The 25939-nt window shown below is 45.6% G+C and overlaps 1 protein-coding gene across 1 annotated transcript in view; it reads left to right on the top strand.

Annotated features, from left to right (window-relative positions):
- Positions 1-25939, top strand: part of ACSS3 (acyl-CoA synthetase short chain family member 3) — a 295452-nt gene that overhangs the window by 77090 nt on the left and 192423 nt on the right. Inside the window, exon 3 of the mRNA XM_063927708.1 lies at positions 20212-20356. Coding sequence (XP_063783778.1) covers positions 20212-20356 — 145 coding nt within the window. The remainder of the gene's footprint in view (positions 1-20211; positions 20357-25939) is intronic.

Here is a 25939-nt window from a genome sequence, read left to right as displayed (position 1 = left end):
GTTAAACACATTCTACAGTTCAGCATCAAAGCTTGTTTATATTTGGACAATTTAACATTTATTCTCCAGCCTGTTTTAAACGCAATTCCATGAACATTTCTTTTATTTTTTCTTTAAGATATATCCTGCATCTTCATCTCATGGCTGGGCAGGATCATAGCAGTTAAAATTACCATAATCCCCAAATGGCTCTACCTTTTCCAGACTCTCCCTGTGGCGGTCCCGGCTCCCTTCCTCCGCAATATCCAACGAGCCCTTATACGCTTTATTTGGAACCACAGACCTCCCCGCATTGCTGCCAACACTCTGAAAAGAGCAACCTCCATGGGAGGCAGAGGACTTCCCGATGTCAAATTATACTACCTCGCCTCCCACTTATCCCACATTGTCACTTCCTACGCTCCTCCAGGATCGGTTTCCTGGCTGGACATCGAAGCAGCCTTCATTGGCATCCCAGATCTGACCCCCCTATGGAGACTCCCCTCCGCCTCTCGACCCCCAACCTCTAAACTTCTTCCCACCATCAAATTCAACCTCAAAACCTGGGACACCCTCTCTCTGAAGTGGGGTCTCACCACCACACCCTCACCCTTAACCCCCATCTGGCAGAACCCCATGTTTCCCTCCGGACTCTCAGCTACGAGATCCCGGACGTGGATAACCCTAGGCCTTAAATTCCCAATTGACTTTGCCGACCGAGGCCAATGGCTGTCCCTCCCGGACCTCCAGCAGAAAATCCCCTCACAACCACTCAATCCCTTTCAATTCTTACAAATACGCCACTTTTTAACTTCCCTCCCTTCCACCGCCTTACTCCGTGCCCTTACTCCCTTTGAATCCCTATGTGTCAACTCTCATTCCTCCAAAGGCATAATCTCCCAACTTTACTCTCTCCTACTGGATTTTTCCCTGCCCCTATCCCGGCCCCATGAAGTTGCATGGGAACGGGACCTCGGGCCCCCACCTGAAACTCAGGATTGGGAGGACATGAGACTAGGCATTGCTAAAAGCTCTATTGCCACCGCCTTTAAGGAAACGGCCTACAAAGTTTATTACCGCTGGTACTATACCCCCGACCGTCTTAACAAATTTTTCCTGTCCTCCTCTTCAGCCTGCTGGAGGAACTGTGGGGATAGAGGTACTATGCTCCACATATGGTGGACCTGCCCGGTTATCGTCCCCTTCTGGGAACTGGTCCACTCCCTCCTCAACTCACTTCTAGAACCCCCTGTAATGAAGGACCCTTGGGTCTCCTTACTATGTCTCCCCCCCCCCACACCTCAATAAATTCTCCCAAAAGCTAACCTCACACATTCTGGCCGCAGCTAAATCACTGATCGCCCTCAACTGGAAGAACCCCTTACCACCCTCCCTACTATCCCTCAAAGCTAAAATCTGGCACATCGCCTCAATGGAAAAGATAACCTATTACCTCCACGACCGGGGCCACGTCTTCGAGCAGGTCTGGGCTCCCTGGCTCACCGCTGAACGTGGTTAGCTGGCTCCCTCCACCCGCTCCCGCCCCTCCCGTAGACCCATGGGCACCCACTCCCTTCTCCCCCTGATATCCCTCCTCATCTCATCTCTTAACCTTCTCAATTATCTCTTCCCCCTATTACCCTCTCTGTCTTCGTCTCTCCTCCGTTCCCCCCCCCCCCCCCTGTTATGATCTTGCTGCTCTTAAGACTTATATTATGTACGGTTACAAATGTGGTTATTCCCCCCCCCCCCCTGTTTCTCTTCTCCTCCCCCCCCTGATCCCCATGTTTGAACTTGACTGTTTTTCCCACACCAACTAACCCTGTTACTCATTTGAAAAATTGTGGTCCATTTTGGACACTGGCTATGTTGGCCATCTGTCCCTTGTATTCCTAGAATGCCCTCTTTATGTATCTGACCACGTATAAATAAAGAATTAAAAAAAAAAAAAAGATATATCCTGCATATTATTTCTATTATTCATGCAATACGTCAGTATACTATGGTGATTAATAACTTGCCATTTACCACTTTACTGAATTGTTATTTTCAATAAATATATGAAACGGAACTTTCTTCGTCCTCCCTGCTTTCTTCATACCCCAGCACCTACACCTGTGGTTGGTCCTGGGTTAACGGATTCACAAAAACACCCGGACCTGACAGTAAGCACTGGCCACATGGATCCGTCACGTGACCAATTCGCAGGAGGCGGTGCTACGTCAGATATCCTTTCCCGTCTGGAAAACCAGGAGTCTATACAGACACAAATAGTGCAGTTTATGCAAACTATGGCAGACCGTTTAGAGACTCTTCATACGGCTATTAAAACGTCTCAAGTCCAGATTCCAACTCCGGTTGTCCCAGTTACCACTACAGCTTCTCCTGTGACGCTGCCTACGTCCCGCTTGCAGTTACCCTCTCCGAGTAAGTTTGACGGAACTCCAAAACTTTGCAGAGGATTTCTGAATCAATGCGAGATCCAGTTCGAACTGTTGTCCGCCAGTTTCACATCAGCTCGTTCTAAGGTTGCATATATTATTGCCCTCCTCTCCGGTCAGGCTCTGGAGTGGGCATCACCATTATGGGAAAGAGGTGATCCTATCCTCTCTAATTACAAGGAGTTCGTATCATCCTTCCGGAGAATCTTTGACGAACCAGGCAGGACCACCTCAGCATCTTTGGAGATTCTCCGTCTACGTCAAAGTTTACGTCCTGTCAGTCAATATATTATTCAGTTTCGCACGTTGTCTTCAGAGTTAAACTGGAATGAGGAGGCCCTGATCGCCGCGTTTTGGAATGGACTTTCAGAGAGAATCAAGGATGATTTAACTATCCGAAATGTGCCAACTAAACTGGATGAATTGATTTCTCTCTGTAACAAACTTGACCTACGCTACAGGGAGCGAAGTTTAGAGAAATCCAGTCCACGTTATCATCCTAGGCCTCGACAAGATTCTTCATCACAGTCTCCGGTAACGACAGAAGAACCTATGCAGATTGGGCGCTCTCGCCTCACAGAGGAGGAACGACTTCGTCGTCGACAGGGTGACCTCTGCATGTACTGTGGGTCCTCCGAACATTTAGTTAAATTCTGCAAACTCCGACCGGGAAACTCTCGCTCCTAGCTTATTCAAGAGAGGTTAAGCTAGGAGTTACTTTAGAATCACGTTCTTGGAAAGAGCCGACCTTGTCTATTCAATTAGAAGTTCCAAGTTCTACAGTGAAAGTTTCAGCTCTCCTAGATTCCGGGGCAGCCGAGAACTTCATCTCCTCAGCCTTTGTCTTACAGTCTAAAGTTCAAACCATGCCTCTGGAAGCAGCAGTTGCTGTTACAGCAGTGGATGGAAGTCGAATTCCAGATGGTAGAATTACTCATCGAACCGTATGTCTCAAGATGAAAGTTGGTGTGCTCCATTCCGAATACGTCTCCTTCTACGTGATTCCCAAAGCCTCTCAAGATGTGATACTTGGTTAACCTTGGCTGCAGAAACATAATCCTCAACTTAATTGGCAAACCATGGAAGTCCTTTCGTGGGGTAAATCTTGTACCAAGGACTGTTTAGCCTCAATTGTACCTCTCCGGTCAATTAGCCTTCCCGACCTACCTCCGGTGTATCAATCCTTTGCGGATGTTTTCAGTAAACAAGCAGCAGACTCTCTACCTCCTCATCGCGAATGGGACTGCCCAATCGTCCTGGTTCCGGGTAAAACCCCTCCTAGGGGACGAATTTATCCGCTATCCATCCCAGAGATGCAAGCTATGTCTGATTATATACAGGAAAATCTAACCAAAGGATTTATCAGACCATCTTCTTCACTTGCAGGAGCCGGATTCTTTTTCGTTAAGACGAAGGACGGTGGGTTACGACCATGCATAGATTACCGTGGACTCAATGAGATCACTGTGAAAAACAAGTACCCATTACCCTTAATTCCAGAATTATTTGATCGGGTAAAGGGAGCTACTGTGTTTACAAAATTGGATCTCCGAGGGGCCTACAATTTAATCCGCATCCGGGCAGGGGACGAGTGGAAGACTGCTTTTAATACCCGGGATGGGCATTACGAATACCTTGTAATGCCTTTTGGTCTTTGTAATGCACCTGCAGTTTTTCAAAGCTATGTGAATGAACTTTTTCGTGATCTTCTCTACAAGTGTCTAGTAGTGTATCTGGATGATATCCTAATATTCTCTAAGGATCTAAAGTCTCACCGTCACCAAGTTAAAGAGGTACTGACACGTCTGAGGAAAAATCAACTTTATTGTAAGTTAGAGAAGTGCACCTTTGAAGTATCTTCCATACCGTTCCTTGGTTACATCATTTCTGGATCAGAGCTATGTATGGATCCCGGTAAGGTACAAGCTATCCGAGATTGGTCCACTCCTACAACTCTCAAGGGGATTCAGCGATTTCTTTGCTTTGCTAATTTCTATAGGAGATTCATTAAGAATTATTCTTCGTTAGCTGCTCCCATCACAGTCCTAACTCGCAAGGGAGCAAATCCTACGAACTGGTCTTCTGAAGCAATCAAAGCCTTCTCTGATTTGAAGCAAGCCTTTGGGTCAGCCCCCATTCTTCGACAGCCTGATTTGAATCGTCCCTTTCTTCTAGAGGTGGATGCATCTACAGAAGCAGTAGGAGCTGTGTTGTCACAAGTCTTTGAAGATAAAAAGGTCCATCCCTGCGGATATTTCTCCCGTAAGTTCCTCCCGGCAGAACGTAATTATGCAATCGGTGAGCAAGAATTACTTGCCATCAAGTTGGCATTTGAGGAGTGGAGATACCTTCTAGAAGGAGCACAACATCGCATTACAGTTTATACTGATCATAAGAATCTTCTATATCTGCAGTCAGCTCAGTGCTTGAATCCACGACAAGCTAGATGGGCGCTTTTCTTCACACGATTCAATTTCAAGCTCACCTATCGACCAGGGTCTCAGAACAAAAAGGCAGATGCCCTTTCTCGGTCCTTTGCTTCTTCTGAATCAAATGATGCTACCACGAATCAAGCCATTGTGAATCCTACGTCCTTTTTAATGACTCGAACCTCTCCAGTTTCTCCGCCTGGCAAAACCTTTGTCGCCACAAATCTTCGTAAACGGCTGCTTACCTGGGCTCACTCCTCTTCCTTCATGGGTCATCCTGGGGTTCTAAAGACTCTCAAATGTATTCAACAGTCTTATTGGTGGCCACGTCTCAAAGCCGATGTCCAAGAGTTTATAGCAGCATGTCCTAAATGTGCCCAACATAAGAGTCCAAGAAGTTCTCCACCAGGTTTATTACATCCATTATCCATACCCAAACAACCATGGACTCATATCTCAATGGATTTCGTGACCGATCTACCTCCATCAAAAGGGCGAAATACCATTGGGGTGATAGTGGATCGATTTTCGAAAATGGCACATTTCATTCCATTAACTGGGTTACCATCAGCCCCTTTACTAGCCAGATTGTTCATCTCTGAAATCTTCAAGTTGCATGGCCTTCCTCGAGAGATCATCTCTGATCGGGGAACACAGTTTGTGGCCAAGTTTTGGAGGTCGCTTTGTTCATCTTTAAATGTCAAGTTGAATTTTTCTTCTGCATATCATCCTCAGACAGATGGACAAACTGAGAGAGTCAACCAAGACCTTGAAACATTTCTCCGGCTATATATATCGTCCTCACAGGATGACTGGGTTGACTACCTTCCATTGGCAGAATTTGCTCATAATAATCTCTTCCATTCATCTTCAGAATCTACGCCCTTTTATATTAACTTCGGCTTTCATCCTCGTGTGCCAGAGTTCCATCCATTGCCAGCCCTAGAGGTTCCAGCAGCAGATCAAGAACTTCAACGTCTATCTAGAATCTGGAGTTGTGTGCGTAAGTCGTTGGTCAAAACTTCCGCTCGTTATAAATCTTTCGCAGATAGAAAACGTAAAGCTGTACCGAATTACAAGGTGGGGGACCAAGTTTGGATTTCTACGCGCAATCTCAGGTTCAAAGTTCCTTCTAAGAAATTTGCTCCCAAGTTTATTGGTCCATTTCCCATTGTAAAGGTACTCAATCCTGTGTCATACAAAGTCAAGTTTCCACCATCTTTGAGAATTCCTAAAGCCTTTCATACATCTTTATTGAAGCCTTTGATTCTCAATAAGTTTCGTACTACCCAGTCCAAATTTCCTAAAGTTGACTCTGTGCAAGATGAGGAATTTGAAGTTAAAGAGATTGTAGACACACGTTCTCGATATGGACGTTTACAGTTTTTGGTCGACTGGAAGGGTTACGGTCCGGAGGAGAGATCCTGGGTTTTCTCTGAAGATGTTCATGCTCCAAGACTGGTACAGAAATACTTCTCCAAAAATCCTGATAAGGTTCAAAGGTGTTCAGAGACCACCAGTAGAAGAGGGGGTACTGTCACGAACCGGTCTCTCACCTTTGCGGGTTTTGGGGTTCATCCGTTGCCAGTGCGGTTGCTCGCGGTGCTGTGCGCCCGTGTGGGGACGCGGCGTGATCAGTGGCACAGGTAATGCAGAGTCTGGGAACTGGGAGTGCGGGGACCAAATGGCCTAAGGCACTGCGGTGTGTCTGCTGTATAGGAGGTGGCCATGTTGGAGACCAAATAGGTAATACAGAGCACTTGTGAAAACACCTGTGGGCAGGTGTAAGCCAATCCCGTGCTTGTGCTGCCTTTAAGTAGGCTGGGATTATGTTACTCTGGGCCAGTGCTTTGTTGTATCAACGCTGTGCTCTAGCTCTGAGCTCTCTCCGTGCATTCCTGTGTGATTCCCGTGGTCCAGATATCGCCTCCGTTCCCAGAGGCCCGTCTGCAACCTTCACTGCTAAAGATCCACCGGCTCCCCGCTGTGCTGTCAGTTAATCACGCACCTACTGGTAACAATTGGATTCCCAGAGTCTTGCATGAGGAAACCCTGTCTGCCTGCTTTCAACCATACAGAGTTTGAAGGATTCCACTAACTTCAGCTGTTCGTTTGTTCTGCTCTGCATTTAACCCGTTCATCACTTATATCATCTGCTACAGTCTCACAGTGATCTCCGGAACTCGCAAGTAACCCAATTTAGTACTTTTACTTTCTATGTTGCCATTACAAGGATAATTCTTCACAGTCTCTCAGTTACCTCTCAAAACTTAATTGCAAATCCTCAGTTATTTCTTCTTCATGTCTGCATTACCCAGTTAAACACATTCTACAGTTCAGCATCAAAGCTTGTTTATATTTGGACAATTTAACATTTATTCTCCAGCCTGTTTTAAACGCAATTCCATGAACATTTCTTTTATTTTTTCTTTAAGATATATCCTGCATATTATTTCTATTATTCATGCAATACGTCAGTATACTATGGTGATTAATAACTTGCCATTTACCACTTTACTGAATTGTTATTTTCAATAAATATATGAAACGGAACTTTCTTCGTCCTTCCTGCTTTCTTCATACCCCAGCACCTACACCTGTGGTTGGTCCCGGGTTAACGGATTCACAAAAACACCCGGACCTGACACTTTGCCAGCCACTAATACTATCGCGTCCCGCCACCTGGACCTCCGGCGCATCCTGCGCCACTGACGTCCGCACCTCCGCCGCGCCCACACAGTTATGACAGCGGATCCAGTGACAGGGCGTGCTTTCATGGGTTGAAAGCACGTCCCTGTTTGAAAGCGGCACTTCTAACTCACTTATGACACAGAACTCTCCTGATTGAGCGTCCCTGATTTTTTTTCTTTATATAATATGAGAGAGAGAAACTAAACTTAATAAACCTCTATCCAAAGTAAAACTTTAAGAGACACTACTCATTAAATAAGAGTGGCGGCTTTGAATCAGTGAAAAAGTGTATTTGTGAACCTCATATATAGAAAATTAAACAAATGAAGTTGAAAAAAAGCACCTAAAAGTGTGTAACAATCGTATAATTTCTTTGGTTTCGTGAACAACAATATGCATATATGTAAAAAAAAAACCACAAGATTATGATAAATAGATCTTATAAACTTAACTTCAGTTTGGTTGTCATCAGTCATGTGACCACCTTTTTGTTCATATATAGAGAGAGATGAAAAAAAAAAGAAAACATTCTGTATAAACACTGCATGTACCAATAGTTTCAACTGTGATCAAACTTAGCAGCAGTATAGCCCCAAGCCTTCTAAAAAAAAAAAAAAAAAATAAGGGTCCTGTGGGGACAGTGGGGCTTTTCATTTGTTGGGCCCTATGAGACTCTCCATCTCGCTGCAAAACTTTAAACGGGCTCTCAAGACCCACTTCTTGACCAAACCCAGCCAACTCTCATCCTTACCCTCTGTTCCACGCTCACTGTTTACCCCATGTGTGTCACCCCTGTCTGTCTATCTGCCCCTCCCCTTCAGAATGTAAGCTTTCACAAGCAAGACCCTCTTCCCTCATGTGCATTTCCTTCTCTTACTTAAACCATCTTCTACTTCATACTCCCTTCGGTGGCACCAAATCCCTCAGTTTCCTGCCGCCCTGATATTTATTTCAGTGTTGTCTGCTGATGCAGCTATGTTTATATACCCTGTACAAGTTCTGTATTGTCTTGAACTGTAATGCTGGGTACACACCTACAGATATATCTGCAGATCAATTGATCTGCAGATATATCTAAAGCTGGATCGGGCAGTGTGCTGTGCATACACACTGCCCGATCAGTCGGGGACTGACGTCATGAACTGGGTGGGCATTTACACACGCGCGCCCAGTTCAGCTGTCAATCACCGCCGGCTGCTGCAGCTTGTGTACACACACACACTGATGTGCCAATATATCTAACAATATATTGGCTGTCGGCTGTGCAGCAGAGAACGGCCGATATATCGCCCAGTGTCGCCTTTTTCTTGCTTTGCTTATTTGTTTATGTACTATTTAACTGGGTGCTGCGTATCCCTTGTTGCACCATATAAATAAAGGATAATAATTATGTGGCACTTCAATTAGGAGCAAAGTATGTGCTGTTGGTTACTTTGCTCCTTTGACTGGGTTTGTTTATTATTTTTTAATAAACACTTTGAACTTCGTGTGCAAATCCGTTGTAAAGATCACTTTATAGGGTTATTAAAATCAGAAAATAGTGCTTTCCTCATGTCCATATCAGCTACTGGAACGCCATTGTAATCTTCAGGAGAAGTGGAAGGTAAAGAGTGAAGAGGGGAGGTGGGAGAAGCAGCCGCCCAGTCACTACGAGGTAGATGTACTATAGCAGCACATATTGTGCCGCTATAGCTCTTCCTGCTTTGCCTCTTTACCGATGAGATGTAAGAACATCACCTTTGCTGGAGTGGGGGAGTGAGAGCTGATGCACTGTGTCTTTTCCCCCAGCTGCCGCAGTCATGGACAGATCTGTCCCTCCTGTGGCATACCTCCCAACATGACCCTCTCCAGAGGGGACAAAATGCTCTGCTCCTGGACTTCCTTCGTAATCCAGGATTGCCAGCACCTGTGCTGAAACACCTTTCTGATCCATTAACCCGTTCAACATAGATGCCGGCAATCATAGAGAAAGAGAAAAGTCCAGGAGCAGAGCATTGTGTCCCTCCTGGAGAAGGTCATGTTGGGAGGTATGCTGTGGTGTATGGGCAACAACACCTGCAGCTGTCTAAATTGATATCTGCAGGTATCTGAACTGTCAGTGCCACTGACTGTTCTTACATTGCCCTGCATATTGACGTGCTATCTTTTAGCATCGTGCCAATGTCATAGCACACACCGCCGCTGTAATACATGGAGGAGAAGCGATATAAGTACACATAATGCACTACCCCCTATGTGTCTTAAGTCAGTACAGTTGGCAGTGATGTAGTACAGTGATGTAGTTTAAGAAGGTGGTATAGTACTAGGGAGTAGTGCTGGGTACTGGGTAGGGCTCAATGATGTACAATGAGGTCAATGACTGCAGAGGCACTGGCTAGTTATTCGATTTACACACATACTGTATATGAAACTGGAAAAAACAGACTGGAACTGCGCTTAATATCCAATTAAAGATTTTATTCACTCTAATACGAATTAATATATTATACAATCACCGGCCGGATTTTATAAAATATAACATGAATATACTAATAGAAACCTTCAACGCTTCTATAGCACGTAATTACTACATAATTAACATAATTAAAAAAACATATATTAAAAACTCAATGCACACATAGTCGTGTTACTGACTATACCACTGCTCATAGGTGACTCCTATAACCTTGCAGGCGTCCCTGCAATATATAGCATTATGTCTACTATCCGTGTTATTTAATTTTATAGCAGCAAAGGATTGAAATATTCTTGTAACACCCCTTTGTCTGCAGGGTTAGACTGAATGTCTCGATGTACCGTCGGCGGCTTCTTCAGTGTGTATGGAGCCTCTCCGTGCTTGCCCGGCTTATATGCCGGGTTCGTATTTCCGTTCTCCTCACTTCCCCGCACACACGTCGTGCGCTGCGCTCCAAGCCTTGTTCTCACTACACATGTAGCGCGGACATCGAGGCGGTGAAACCCGTATGTGGAGGAGTGGATAAGTGAGTTTCTAGCCGGCCGGCTAAGTTAATTATCAAGTGATTGCTAGGCATACTCTGCATGACGGCTTAATAACCAACTAATCCGCTCGACATCCGGACCCCAGTGCTAAGGGGGAATAGGGAGTGTGCTCCCAGACCTGAGTTATATTACAGCCTAAAATGCATTCAGAGACAGCCTTGGTATCATAGTGCTAAAGGGAAGGACATTTACAAGCTTGCCATAACCGCATTATTAACATCGCGTTGCTGACCTAAGGCTCATGGGACAGATATAACTGATGACGGACATTCAGTCTAACCCTGCAGACAAAGGGGTGTTACAAGAATATTTCAATCCTTTGCTGCTATAAAATTAAATAACACGGATAGTAGACATAATGCTATATATTGCAGGGACGCCTGCAAGGTTATAGGAGTCACCTATGAGCAGTGGTATAGTCAGTAACACGACTATGTGTGCATTGAGTTTTTAATATATGTTTCTCTAACATCCTAGTGGATGCTGGGAACTCCGTAAGGACCATGGGGAATAGCGGGCTCCGAAGGAGGCTGGGCACTCTAGAAAGATTTAGGACTACCTGGTGTGCACTGGCTCCTCCCACTATGACCATCCTCCAAGCCTCAGTTAGATTTCGTGCCCGGCCGAGGTTGGATGCACACTAGGGGCTCTCCTGAGCCCTTAGAAAGAAAGTATAGTTTTAGGTTTTTTATTTTCAGTGAGACCTGCTGGCAACAGGCTCACTGCAGCGAGGGACTAAGGGGAGAAGAAGCGAACTCGCCTGCTTGCAGCCGGATTGGGCTTCTTAGGCTACTGGACACCATTAGCTCCAGAGGGATCGACCGCAGGCCCAGTCCTTGGTGTTCGGTCCCGGAGCCGCGCCGCCGTCCCCCTTACAGAGCCAGAAGCAAGAAGAGGTCCGGAAAAACGGCGGCAGAAGACATCAGTCTTCACCAAGGTAGCGCACAGCACTGCAGCTGTGCGCCATTGCTCCTCATGCACACTTCACACTCCGGTCACTGAGGGTGCAGGGCGCTTGGGGGGGGCGCCCTGAGCTGCAATAAAAACACCTTGGCTGGCAAAAATACCACAATATATAGCCCTAGAGGCTATATATGAGGTAATTACCCCTGCCAGAATCCAGAAAAAAGCGGGAGAATAGGCTGCGGAAAAGGGGCGGAGCTATCTCCCTCAGACACACTGGCGCCATTTCTCCTTCACAGATCCGCTGCAAGGAAGCTTCCTGGCTCTCCCCTGCAGTCTACACTTCAGAACAGGGTAAAAACAGAGAGGGGGGGCACTAAATTTGGGCGCAATACATATATAATATAAAAAGCAGCTATAGGGGACATAACTCAGTTAGTCCCTGCATTATATAGCGCTCTGGTGTGTGCTGGCATACTCTCACTCTGTCCCCCCAAAGGGCTTTTGTGGGTCCTGTCCTCATTCGGAGCATTCCTTGTGTGTGTGCGGTGTGTCGGTACGGCTGTGTCGACATGTTTGATGAGGATAATGATGTGGAGGCGGAGCAGATGCCTTTAGAAGGGATGTCACCCCCTGCGGGGCAGACACCTGAGTGGATGGGCTTATGGAAAGTAATGAGTGCACGTATAGACTCCTTATATAAGAAAATCGACGGCATGCCAAATGTGGGACAGCCGACTTCTCAGCTCGTGCCTGCCCAGGCGTCGCATGGGTCGTCAGGGGCTCTAAAACGCCCGCTACCTCAAGCAGACCCAGATGTCGACACTGATACTGACACCAGTGTCGACGACGATGAGTCAAACCTGATGCCCACTAAGGCCATTCACTGTATGATTGAGGCAATGAAAGAGGTGTTAAACATTTCTGATATAACTACTGGTACCACTAAAAAGGGTATTATGTTTGGAGAGAAAAAACTACCCGTAGTTTTTCCCCCATCAGATGAATTAAATGAAGTGCGTGAAGAAGCGTGGGCTTTCCCTGATAAAAAATTGGTAATTCCTAAGAAGGTACTAATGGCGTTCCCTTTCCCGCCAGAGGATAGGTCACGTTGGGAAACACCCCCTAGAGTGGATAAAGCGCTCACACGTTTGTCTAAAAAGGTGGCACTACCGTCTCCGGATACGGCCGCCCTCAAGGAACCTGCTGATAGAAAGCAGGAGGCGATCCTGAAGTCTGTATATACACACACAGGCATTATACTTAGGCCAGCTATTGCGTCAGCTTGGATGTACAGTGCTGCCGCTGCTTGGTCAGATAAACTGTCAGAAAATATTGACACATTAGACAGAGACACGATCCTGTTAACCATAGACCATATAAAAGACTCAGTCTTATATATGAGAGATGCACAGAGGGAAATCTGCCGACTGGCATCTAAAGTAAGTGCATTGTCCATTTCTGCTAGGAGAGGCTTATGGACTCGCCAGTGGACAGGAGATGCAGATTCTAAAAAGCACATGGAAGTGTTGCCATATAAGGGTGAGGAATTATTTGGGGATGGTCTCTCGGACCTAGTTTCCACAGCAACGTCTGGGAAGTCAGCATTTTTACCCCATGTCCCCTCACAGCCTAAGAAGGCGCCGTTTTATCAGGTTCAGTCCTTTCGGACCCAGAAAAACAGGCGTGGAAAAGGCGGGTCTTTTCTGTCCAGAGGCAGAGGTAGGGGAAAAAGGCTGCAACAAACAGCAGGTTCCCAGGAGCAAAAGTCCTCCCCCGCTTCTTCTTCCAAGTCCGCCGCATGACGGTGGGGCTCCACAGGCGGAGCCAGGTACGGTGGGGGGTCGCCTCAAAAATTTCAGCGATCAGTGGGTTCGCTCACAGGTGGATCCCTGGATCCTGCAAATAGTATCTCAGGGGTACAAGCTGGAATTCGAGGCGTCCCCACCCCAACGGTTCCTAAAATCTGCCTTGCCAATTGCTCCCTCAGACAGGGAGGCGGTGCTAACGGCAATTCACAAGCTGTATTCTCAGCAGGTGATAATCAAGGTACCCCTACTTCAACAAGGCCGGGGTTATTATTCCACACTATTTGTGGTACCGAAACCGGACGGTTCGGTGAGACCCATTCTAAATTTGAAATCCTTGAACACATACATAAAGAAATTCAAGTTCAAGATGGAATCGCTCAGGGCGGTTATTGCAAGCCTGGACGAGGGGGATTACATGGTATCCCTGGACATCAAGGATGCTTACTTGCATGTCCCCATTTACCATCCTCACCAGGAGTACCTCAGATTTGTGGTACAGGATTGCCATTACCAATTCCAGACGCTGCCGTTTGGACTGTCCACGGCACCGAGGGCATTTACCAAGGTTATGGCGGAAATTATGATACTCCTTCGAAGAAAGGAAGTTTTAATTATCCCGTACTTGGACGATCTCCTAATAAAAGCGAGGTCCAAGGAACAGTTGTTGGTGGGAGTAGCACTATCCCAGGAAGTGCTGCACCAGCACGGCTGGATTCTGAATATCCCAAAGTCACAGCTGGTTCCGACAACACGGCTACTGTTCCTGGGTATGATTCTGGATACAGTCCAGAAAAAAGTGTTTCTCCCGGAGGAGAAAGCCAGGGAGTTGTCATCTCTAGTCAGAGACCTCCTGAAACCAAAACAGGTATCAGTGCATCGCTGCACGCGGGTCCTGGGAAAGATGGTGGCTTCTTACGAAGCAATTCCCTTCGGCAGGTTCCATGCCAGAATCTTTTAGTGGGACCTGTTGGACCAGTGGTCCGGATCGCATCTTCAGATGCATCGCTTGATAACCCTGTCTCCAAGAACCAGGGTGTCGCTACTGTGGTGGCTGCAGAGTGCCCATCTTCTAGAGGGCCGCAGGTTCGGCATACAGGACTGGGTCCTGGTGACCACGGATGCCAGCCTTCGAGGCTGGGGGGCAGTCACACAGGGAAGAAACTTCCAAGGACTATGGTCGAGTCAGGAGGCTTCCCTTCACATAAATATTCTGGAACTAAGGGCCATCTACAATGCCCTAAGTCAAGCAAAATCCCTGCTCCTACACCAGCCGGTGCTGATCCAGTCAGACAACATCACGGCAGTCGCCCATGTAAATCGACAGGGCGGCACAAGAAGCAGGATGGCGATGGCGGAAGCCACAAGAATTCTCCGATGGGCGGAGAATCATGTACTAGCACTGTCAGCAGTGTTCATTCCGGGAGTGGACAACTGGGAAGCAGACTTCCTCAGCAGACACGACCTCCTCCCGGGAGAGTGGGGACTTCATCCAGAAGTCTTCCAGATGCTGGTAAACCGTTGGGAAAAACCACAGGTGGACATGATGGCGTCCCGCCTCAACAAAAAGTTAAAAAGATATTGCGCCAGGTCAAGGGACCCTCAGGCGATAGCTGTGGACGCTCTAGTGACACCGTGGGTGTACCAGTCGGTTTATGTGTTCCCTCCTCTGCCTCTCATACCAAAGGTATTGAGAATAATAAGAAAGCGAGGAGTAAACACCATTCTCGTGGTTCCGGATTGGCCATGACGAGCGTGGTACCCGGAACTTCAAGAGATGCTCTCAGAGGACCCGTGGCCTCTACCGCTCAGACAGGACCTGCTACAACAGGGGCCCTGTCTGTTCCAAGACTTACCGCGGCTGCGTTTGACGGCATGGCGGTTGAACACCGGATCCTAAAAGAAAAGGGTATTCCGGAAGAAGTCATTCCTACGCTTATTAAGGCCAGGAAAGATGTTACGGCAAAGCATTATCACCGCATATGGCGGAAATATGTTGCATGGTGCGAGGCCAAAAAGGCCCCAACAGAGGAATTTCACCTAGGTCGATTTCTGCATTTCCTGCAAGCAGGAGTGAATATGGGCCTAAAACTAGGCTCCATTAAAGTACAGATCTCGGCTCTGTCGATTTTCTTTCAAAAAGAACTAGCTTCAGTACCTGAAGTTCAGACATTTGTGAAAGGAGTGCTGCATGTTCAGCCCCCATTTGTGCCTCCTGTGGCACCTTGGGATCTCAACGTGATGTTGAGTTTCTTAAAATCACATTGGTTTGAGCCACTAAAAACCGTGGATCTGAAATATCTCACGTGGAAAGTGGTCATGTTATTGGCCCTGGCTTCAGCCAGGCGAGTGTCAGAATTGGCGGCTTTATCATGTAAAAGCCCTTATCTGATTTTCCATATGGATAGGGCAGAATTGAGGACTCGTCCCCAGTTTCTCCCTAAGGTGGTGTCAGCGTTTCACCTGAACCAGCCTATTGTGGTGCCTGCGGCTACTAAGGATTTGGAGGACTCCAAGTTGCTAGACGTTGTCGGGGCCCTGAAAATATATGTTTCCAGGACGGCTGGAGTCAGAAAATCTGACTCGCTGTTTATCCTGTATGCACCCAACAAGCTGGGTGCTCCTACTTCTAAGCAGTCTATTGCTCGCTGGATTTGTAGTACAATTCAGCTTGCACATTCTGTGGCAGGCATGCCACAGCCAAAATCTGTAAATGCCCATTCCACAAGGAAGGTGGGCTCATCTTGGGCGGCTGCCCGAGGGGTCTCGGCTTTACAACTTTGCCGAGCAGCTACTTGGTCAGGGGCAAACACATTTGCAAAATTCTACAAATTTGATACCCTGGCTGAGGAGGACCTGGAGTTCTCTCATTCGGTGCTACAGAGTCATCCGCACTCTCCCGCCCGTTCGGGAGCTTTGGTATAATCCCCATGGTCCTTACGGAGTTCCCAGCATCCACTAGGACGTTAGAGAAAATAAGAATTTACTCACCGGTAATTCTATTTCTCGTAGTCCGTAGTGGATGCTGGGCGCCCATCCCAAGTGCGGATTGTCTGCAATACTTGTAAATAGTTATTGCTAACTAAAGGGTTATTGTTGAGCCATCTGTTGAGAGGCTCAGTTGTTTTCAAACTGTCAAACTGGATATAGTATCACGAGTTGTACGGTGTGATTGGTGTGGCTGGTAAGAGTCTTACCCGGGATTCTAAATCCTTCCTTATTATGTCTGCTCGTCCGGGCACGGTGTCCTAACTGAGGCTTGGAGGAGGGTCATAGTGGGAGGAGCCAGTACACACCAGGTAGTCCTAAATCTTTCTAGAGTGCCCAGCCTCCTTCGGAGCCCGCTATTCCCCATGGTCCTTACGGAGTTCCCAGCATCCACTACGGACTACGAGAAATAGAATTACCGGTGAGTAAATTCTTATTTTTTTAATTATGTACTAATTACGTGCTATAGAAGCGTTGAAGGTTTCTATTAGTATATTCATGTTATATTTTATAAAATCCGGCCGGTGATTGTATAAATATATTAATTCGTATTAGAGTGAATAAAATCTTTAATTGGATATTAAGCGCAGTTCCAGTCTGTTTTTTCTTGTTCTATTAAAGTGGTGGCAGAGGAACCAAGCCCCAGGGACGTGCGGCTAACATCCAATTTAAACACTAGCGCCCAATTTTGTGTTTTCTTTTTTGTATATGAAACTGATGGTTCATTTAGGCATTATACAAAGTAGAGCGCTGCAAATTTGGTGAGGTTTGACAATAAAAATTATTAGACTACTATAAAGATTATATTTATACTATAAGTTCTAAATATCTTCTTTGTATCAGTCTAATCATTTGTATAGACCAGATTCTGTAGTATGACCGGAGAGGCTCTGCCTACACTTCTTACCCTGACCGGACGACACTGGTAGGGTTCATGACAGTACAGAAGTGATATAGTGCTGTGTTTGGAGGGGACACAGGATTGAAGTATTGTTGGATGTTAATGATTTCGTGATGAATAATTGCATACCTCCCAACATGACCCTCTCCAGGAGGGACACAATGCTCTGCTCCTGGACTTTTAATTTATGATTGCCATCACATGTGTTGAACAGGTTACTGGATTAGAAAGGTGTTTCAGCACAGGTGATGGCAATCATAAATTAAGAGAAAAGTCCAGAAGCAGAGCATTGTTGGGAGTTATGTAATTGTAATGTAGTTTTGGGTTTAGTGCAGGGCATGGAGGCTCTGCACATAGACATGGGGTGCGGCTTTTGACATCTCTGTAGCTGCATGTATAACTTATCTAATGTGTCACAAATCACTATTCTTAGCCATAGTGGAGGAAACAGTCTCTAGACTGGCACTTCCTACAGCCAATAAGAAGTTGCCTGAGTGTGCAGCTCTGTTTTGGGGATGTCATGCGGTTTGATTGAAGTGAAGGACAGATGGGGAAGCTCAGTAAGGGCGGCTGTAGTCCATTCCTTAACACTGAGGCAGCGGCTGCAAGAAGGAGGCTCTGGGTACTGGTACAGCTGCTGCTAATGACTGCATCATGTCTTGAAGAAAAGTGATATAAGAATGGAGTCATATCTTGCTGCAGCAAAAAAAAAGAATAAAAAGAAAAGGAAAAATGTACCAAAATGGGCAAAGAAAATACTATTTGACTTATTTATTTTTAGGTTGAAATTGATAGAAAGTGAACTAAATGTCAAACAGTGCATTTTAAATAATTCTAAACACCATTAAAAATATTTCTTGATGCTTTGACCTCAATCCACCATTACAAAATGGCAAGAAGCAGGATTCTACACATAGGGGTATATGCAATTCCGGGCGAATTGCGGCACTTTTTCGCCCGTTTTTAAATTCGACACAATTCGACCGTCGAATTCCGGCCGGCGGGTGCCGGAATTCGACATATTCAATAAAAAATGGATTCGACAGTCCCGCTGTCGAAAAACGGACCAATTGACAGATTTTGATTCGATTTTTAAAAATGGTAAAAAAACAAAAAAAAAATTGCGTGGGGTCCCCCCTCCTAAGCATAACCAGCCTCGGGCTCTTTGAGCCGGTCCTGGTTGCCAAAATACGGGGAAAAAAATGACAGGGGATCCCCCGTATTTTAACAACCAGCACCGGGCTCTGCGCCTGGTCCTGGTGCAAAAAATATGGGGGACAAAAAGCGTAGGGGTCCCCCGTATTTTTTGGACCAGCACCGGGCCCCACTAGCTGGACAGATAATGCCGGGGGACACTTTTATACCGCTCCCTGCGGCCGTGGCATTAAATATCCAACTAGTCACCCCTGGCCAGGGTACCCTGGAGGAGTGGGGACCCCTTCAATCAAGGAGTCCCCCCACCAGCCACCCAAGGGCCAGGGGTGAAGCCCGAGGCTGTACCCCCCCATCCATGGGCTGCGGATGGGGGGCTGATAGCCTTGTTGAAAATGTAAGAATATTGTTTTTTGCAGAAGAACTACAAGTCCCAGCAAGCCTCCCCCGCAAGCCGGTACTTGGAGAACAACAAGTACCAGCATGCGTGGGGAAAAACGGGCCCGCTGGTACCTGTAGTTCTTCTGCAAAAAAAATACCCAAATAAAAACAGGACACACACACCTTGAAAGTAAAACTTTATTACATACATGCCGACACATACATACTTACCTATGTTGACACGCCGACTCTGTCCACGTCTCCGTCTGTCGGCAGAATCCAGGGTACCTGCAAATAAAAATTATACTCACCTGATCCAGTGTCCGGTTCTTTTATTGTAATCCACGTACTTGGCAAAACAAAAAAACGCATACCCGTTCCACACGGACTGAAAGGGGTCCCATGTTTACACATGGGACCCCTTTCCCCGAATGCAAAGATCCCCCGTGACTCCTGTCACAGAAGGTCCCTTCAGCCAATCAGGGAGCGTCTGAGCTGTCAGCGCATCGCACAGCCCCCTCCATTATCTTCAATGGTGGGAACTTTGCGGTCAGCGGTGAGGTCACCCGCGGTCAGCGGCTGACCGCGGGTAACCCCACCGCTGACCGCAAAGTTCCCACCATTGAAACTAATGGAGGTGCTGATGCGATGCGCTGTCTGCCAGCTCAGACGCGCATAGGGAATCAGGAGAGTGCCAGGACGTGGCGCTCCCTGATTGCCTGAAGGGACCTTCTGTGACAGCAGTCACAGGGGGTCTCAGCATTCGGGGAAAGGGGTACCATGTGAATTTGTAATTTTTCTTACAACTTTTTCATACTTTACCATCCACGTTGACTACGATTGGAAATAGTAACCTGCCCAAAGCATGGCGAGTGAAGCGGTACACTAATTACGGCCACATGTGGTTAAACATACAAAGTGACACCCAAAAATGCAAAATCAAAACGGTCTACCTTTTTTGTGTCAACTTATTCCATTTCTACCTTTTTTACTGTGACGTTTTGTACCTGTTAACCTTTTCAGGTGTCTACCTTTTTACTGTCGACCTATTGACTGTCTGAGTTTCCTGTCGGATCTAATAAACCAAACCCAGTGGAGATGGGAGCTTAACACTTTCTGTAGTTTATGGGTCATCATAGTTTCCTGCAGCCATGACGAGGAAGATGTGGGCATTGCCGCACCCCACCCCATCACCAGGCAGTGTGTTCACATAATGAAATATAATTCTAGCATTGCAAGAAATAATTCTGTAGCTTTGACTTTATACATTATAGTATGTATTTAGATAAAATAGGTACTAGACATTAAACTGTTCAAATTGTTTTAGCACTGTGCTTCATAATTAACTATTTCTAATTTAAGGCATATAGCAGATCTCATTTAGACTGTATTTAGCTACTATAAAGTATAAACAAGGTTGTTTTGGGGAAAAAAGTACATATAGAACCCTTAAGTCTTTGGCTATTGTCTCAAATTGACAGATATGTTTTATTCTTCTGTTACTGAATATTGAAAACATGTAATCTGTTCTATTGTAGGTTTACTGGAGGAGAACTTAATGTTTGTTACAATGCTCTTGATCGTCACGTAGAAAATGGACGAGGAGATGACGTTGCTGTTATCCACGACAGTCCTGTTACAGACAGCAAGCAAACTATTACTTACAAAGAGATTTATGAACAGGTACAGTGTATGTGCATCAATACTTGTCATTTTAGTAGAGTGTTATTATTTTGGCCATTATAGTTCCACTTTGTGAACTGCAGTGATTTCCTAAAGAAATTGGTCTTCCCGTTTTGTAGTATTCTGTAGACTATGTAAAGCCGTTATCCCTCAAGCTAGCCAAAAGTTGGTAATGTGTTTTGTCTTGGTACCGCTGCAGTAGCAGGTAGTCTTTGTGATTACTACAGAAATTTACATATATTTCACAAATTACCTTTTTTTAGAGGGACCGTTCCTCTATGTTCCCTGGATCTGCATGGCTGCCATTAAAAACTGTGGGTCCAACACAAATGAAGGGTAGGGTTCTCCCCCCCCCCCCTTGACCCGTCAGCCTGGTAGACACAAAGGTGTAGTATGGATCCATAGTGCCTAAAGCAAGTATGTACTATGAGCCCCCCAATAATGAAGGGTATTATATTCCTAGCCACATACCATCAGACATCCTACTTACCCATTACGTACCCCTCATATTTCCTTATATACTGTCAGACCTCCCCACATGATTTGCATGTCTGTCAAACCAGTCCATTTGCCACCAGATGTACCCACATGCCAGTAGACCTCACTTTCTATAAAATATCTCCTTTTGATTTATGTTCCCTTAAATTCTATTTTTTGAATGTATTTCTTAATGTCCTTCTGTTCCCTTATTCTGCAGTTTTTAATTTGTTTTCGGTCACAACCTTTTGACTCCTAATACTTGGCCCTCACTTCTCTCAAATGTGAGCTTCCACTATCTGTTCTACTTGCTTTGTGTATGCTCCTCTGGTTATTGCTGATCTCAGTTCACCTGCTTACCTCTCACTCCTACTATGCCCCAATGTTCTAATCCACAGGTTCTCAAACTCGGTCCGCAGGACCCCACACAGTGCATGTTTTGCAGGTCTCCTCACAGAATCACAAGTGAAATAATTAGCTCCACCTGCGGACCTTTTAAAATGTGTCAGTGAGTAATGAATACACCTGTGCACCTGCTGGGTTACCTGCAAAACATGCACTGTGTGGGGTCCTGAGGACTGAGTTTGAGAACCCCTGTTCTAATCTATCCACTCCACTACAGCCCCCATCTCTGGTTCCTTGGTTGTGACTCAGGGGCGGATGTATGAACGTTGTTTCTGTGTTTCTACGGTGACTGTGCACGCTATGTGCTGCAGTTACCGCACCTCCCAATGTATGAATGAAGATTTAGGTTTTTTTTTCGTGCTGCGCTGCGGGCCCCTCCCCTTTTCGCCGTCACTATCCTCTTGACAGCGGGAGCGGAACTTACCAGATGTATGAACTGCTTTTACGGATGTCCGCTTCGTCACCTGCAGTCTTCGATTTCGACGTTCCTTTGCTTGCGGTGCGGCTCCTTTCTCCTCTGTTATCTTGGCGACGGACATGTTTTGTTGTTTAATTGTGAATAAAGTTATTTGCATCACGTGACACTCTTGCATCCCTAGTGGTGTGTGCAGTCACTCACAGCGTCTCAGAACAGAGGACGCGCATGCGCACAACTACAGGCGCGGTGGTCAGTGGGAAGGAGATGTCGTACGCATGCGCAGAGACGCACCGATGCACGCTATGACACAGAAGTACACTTCACCGGCAGACCAACATAACGGAGCGGTAACAGACCTCGCCAGCGGGACATACATGCAGGTGAAGTGCGGGAGCATGTCGCCGGAAAAAAAAGCCGATATGCTCCAGCACCCATAACGCAGCAAAAAGACAAATTCATACATCTACCTGTCAGGCTCTGTCTCCCGCTAATTCCTGCATGCCAGGCTCCCCTTCTCCTCAAACCCCAACAAAAGAATTGATCACCAATACTTGCTGTCTTTGGAGGCAACAGTGTCTATAATTTTGAATCACAGGCAGACAGAATTAAGGGCAGCTCACAACGGGATTATCTGCACCAGCAGACCCCTTGTCTGGATATGCGCCTTTAACATGGTACCTGGAAGTCGCCCCCCGTCAACCCCCTTGTGAGAAAATGTATATTTTCATAAGAAATCTTTTACTGTATATCTCTCACAGTTTTGAAAAGCCTAACATTATCAGTAAAGGCCGATTAATACAGCTATTCTTGAATTTACCTGCTATAAAGCTGTGCCTCTGCTTTTCTTTCTTTCTATTACATTTACTGCTTTAATTCCTACGTAGATTTTATTTAAATTAGCTGTTGGTGTAAGCTGATGATGCTGTGACTCTAATTGGAGCCTGTCTTAAATCCTGGAAGACTTCTTACAGTTTGAAAAATGTCTCTGTAATTGGCATGCTTCTGGCAGCACATGGTCTGTGTATTCTTTTCTAAATGAAAAAAGTCTTTTTGGCTTTGAAGAGACTATTTTGGATTTCAGAGAGAGCCTGATATTGTAGCAATGGCTCAGGGCATGTTTTGAGATGTTTTGTAAATGTGGTTCTAAAATTGCCGTGAAAAGACTGTCAGTGGCCTGTCCTTTTGACAGCACTAACACCCCTGTGATACCATAAGAAATGTATGGTGGCAATCCAATTTACAAGCGATGTACTGTAGAACATCAGACAGACATATAACCCTGGTGCAGTGCTTTGGTATATGCACGCTGCTCATTCCTTTGATAAACGTGTCCAATTATATAGAAGTGCGTCAGAGGAGCGTTAGGGACAGATGTACTAAGCCTTGGAGAGTGATAAAGTGGAGAGAGATAAACTACCAACCAACTAGCTCTTAACTGTAACTTTTCAAAAACAGCCTGTAACATGGCAGTTAGGATTCTTGGGTGCTGGATTCAATTAGCCACAGTTAATTGATCTACCAATGCTATTCAATTATAGTCTGCAGGCTCCAGTTACTGTAACACTGGTTTCTGTTTGAGCATGATGAGGTTTGAACACAAATCTGGGTTACATGCCAAGATTGCGGGTTCTGTGAACCTGTTAACCTCTATCTTCGTGAACTTATACATATTGTATGGGTTAATTCGTATTAGCCGCGTGAGGTAAAGAGGTTGTAATTGAATAGCTCCATGAGGTAAAGCCCAAGGATAACACCCTTTACCTAGTGTAGTAAATTACTGCATGTAATTGAATCCGGCCCTAAGTCTCCTTACCTCTTTGTCATTATTCTCCATTAAGCCCATGGATGTATATTGCTCATGAGACACTCATTGAATGCTGTTAGTGCCAAATTTGGAACTAATACAAGGATCAAAGACCGAACATACAGGAGGGACACAGAAACCTACCGTAGGCTGAACACAGCCACAGCAGCTCCATAAGAGAGATTGTGCACTTTTTAATTGTTTCTTTTGCTGTCCTGAGAACTGACATTCTACTTTCTAGAGGCCTACAGTGGGATGTAGTAGAGTATGAGAACGCCGAAGGTACGGGCTGCCAGCTGATCTGTTTTTTTTTTTGTGTTTTGTTTTTTTAAAGGGGCAGTCACTTACAAGACATGGTTTTGCCTCGTAAATGATTGCCTCTTTAAAAAAAACGCCAGAGGTCGCCCGGCATCCCACACCTCCGGTAATCTTGGACGGTATTACATCCCGCCGAATGTATTATTTTTAGTGGTTTAGCTTCTGGTGGGTGGGTTAGTCATACAAATTGAGTAAAACAATCTCATCTGCCATGTGTAAAACAAAAACATAAAAAAGGAGAGGAAAGCCAAAAAGACCCTGCCCCTAAGAAAATGAGAGAGGTCAAAGCACAGAAATGTCTGACAGCAAAACTAAGTTGCAGAGAAAGATACATTAGACTTCAAGTAACAAAAAAATAAAATCAGTGAAAATAGCATTATAAAGAAGCAATCAAATATAGGGATACTCCAGAATCATCCATCTGTGTATAAGGCTGGTCTGGAGCACGGTGTCAGTTTAAGTTTCTGGAGCATCTACCCACTCTGAAATCAGGGACCGTAACCTGACGCTCACAGACATCCTCAAGCTCCAGCATTATTGTAGCCATTTCCTCTGACACTCCTGGTAGCATCCCAAAGTTCAGTCTTGATTATTAATTTCTTCAAAGAAGACATGAGAGTTCCGGAACGCTTAATACTGTCATTTTGTCTTAAAGAAGCGGGATTTAAAAATAATGTCTGACGAGCATTTTATCTGACCATGTTTCCAGCATAAGGCTAGTGAAGATACTGTATGATGGGTCCTATGTGATAGGTCTTTTTATTTTTTTGGAACTGTACATTTCCCAGATCCAGATTTTTTTATCCAGTATCTTGCCGGCCTCACTCTCCAATGTTCCCGTTTCCACTGCACTGTATTCCCGGGGTTTTCCCAGGTTGATACCGTTTCCACTGAATAAGGGAAATCCCGGGAAAACGCAATAAAACCTGTCTTGTCATAAAAAATGGCCTTTGTTGTGCCCTCTCTGTGCTCGGCCACCTGTGCCCAGTGCCAAATTGTAGCATGTGTGCCCAGCTCTCCTAAATGCGACCAGCATGAAAACAGCTTCTCCCAGCATCTCCTCAGGTGTCTGGTCTCAGGTTCCTGGGCAATGACACCAGCTGTTTTCTCAGCAGCTCACCTGGGAAAGATCCGCTAAAAACTTGTGACCAGGGTAAAATTCCCATGTTAATTTACCCTGGATTTTTGACTTGTAGCTGTTTCTACTGACAAAAATCCCGGGTAGCTAGCTGTGCGTTCATGTGAAAAAACCCTGTGATTTTCATGTCAGTGGAAAAGGGATGTCCAGCATAGAATAATGTAAGTATTGACCTTGCGATTTTCAGGTCTGTCTGTAAAATACCAGGGCCTGAGCAGTGTAATGGACATCTCACTAAACTCCTCTCTGGGCCATAATTTGCAGCCATTCCTGGCTAGTAGTTTGATTACATGAAGTAGAATATGAATATTGTCAGCTGGCCAGACACCTTGGGATCCTGATAACAAGCATTGAGTGCACTTGAATAGAAGTAATATTAAGGCAGAGGGAAAACCTGAGCACTCCCTGTTCATAAAAGTCAAGATTATTTAATGATCCAGATGTAAAACCACATATCAAATTACTACACAAGGCTGTAACAATGCATGAATAAATAAATTAAATAAATAACAAATAATAAAAAATGAGGTCTATTTACTAAGTTTTGAAGAGAGATAAAGTGAACTGAGATAAAGGCCCAGCCAATCAGCTCCTAGCTGTCATGCTACAGGCTGTGTTTGAACATTGGCAGGAGCTGATTGGCTGGTACTTTATTTCTCTCCACTTTATCTCTCTCCACAACTGAGTAAATAGACCCCTTTAAAGACACACCTGCTGATTGTTCATTTTAAAGTTGCTCTTGGTATCCCAAGGCAGAGAGCCTCTATTTCATCTGTCCCTCTGCTGGCTTGGCACTCGACATACGTGGAGCTCTCTCCCATATATTCCATCTGTCTTTGTCACAGACTGAAGAGAAAGATGGCCTGATTGCATAGGTTTTTATCTGTAATCACCTCAGTCTTAGTGACTGGGGCTAATGGGAAATCTAAGCTTCTTAGCATCCAGTTGCCGAGGACTGTCAGAACCCCAGGTACTATCCAAGATGGGCCGCCGCCTAGTGTGGCTATAGCTCCCACTGCCAAA

Source organism: Pseudophryne corroboree, chromosome 6, assembly GCF_028390025.1.
Source record: "Pseudophryne corroboree isolate aPseCor3 chromosome 6, aPseCor3.hap2, whole genome shotgun sequence".
Classification (NCBI taxonomy): domain Eukaryota; kingdom Metazoa; phylum Chordata; class Amphibia; order Anura; family Myobatrachidae; genus Pseudophryne; species Pseudophryne corroboree.
This window is presented reverse-complemented; position numbering and strand designations above follow the sequence as displayed.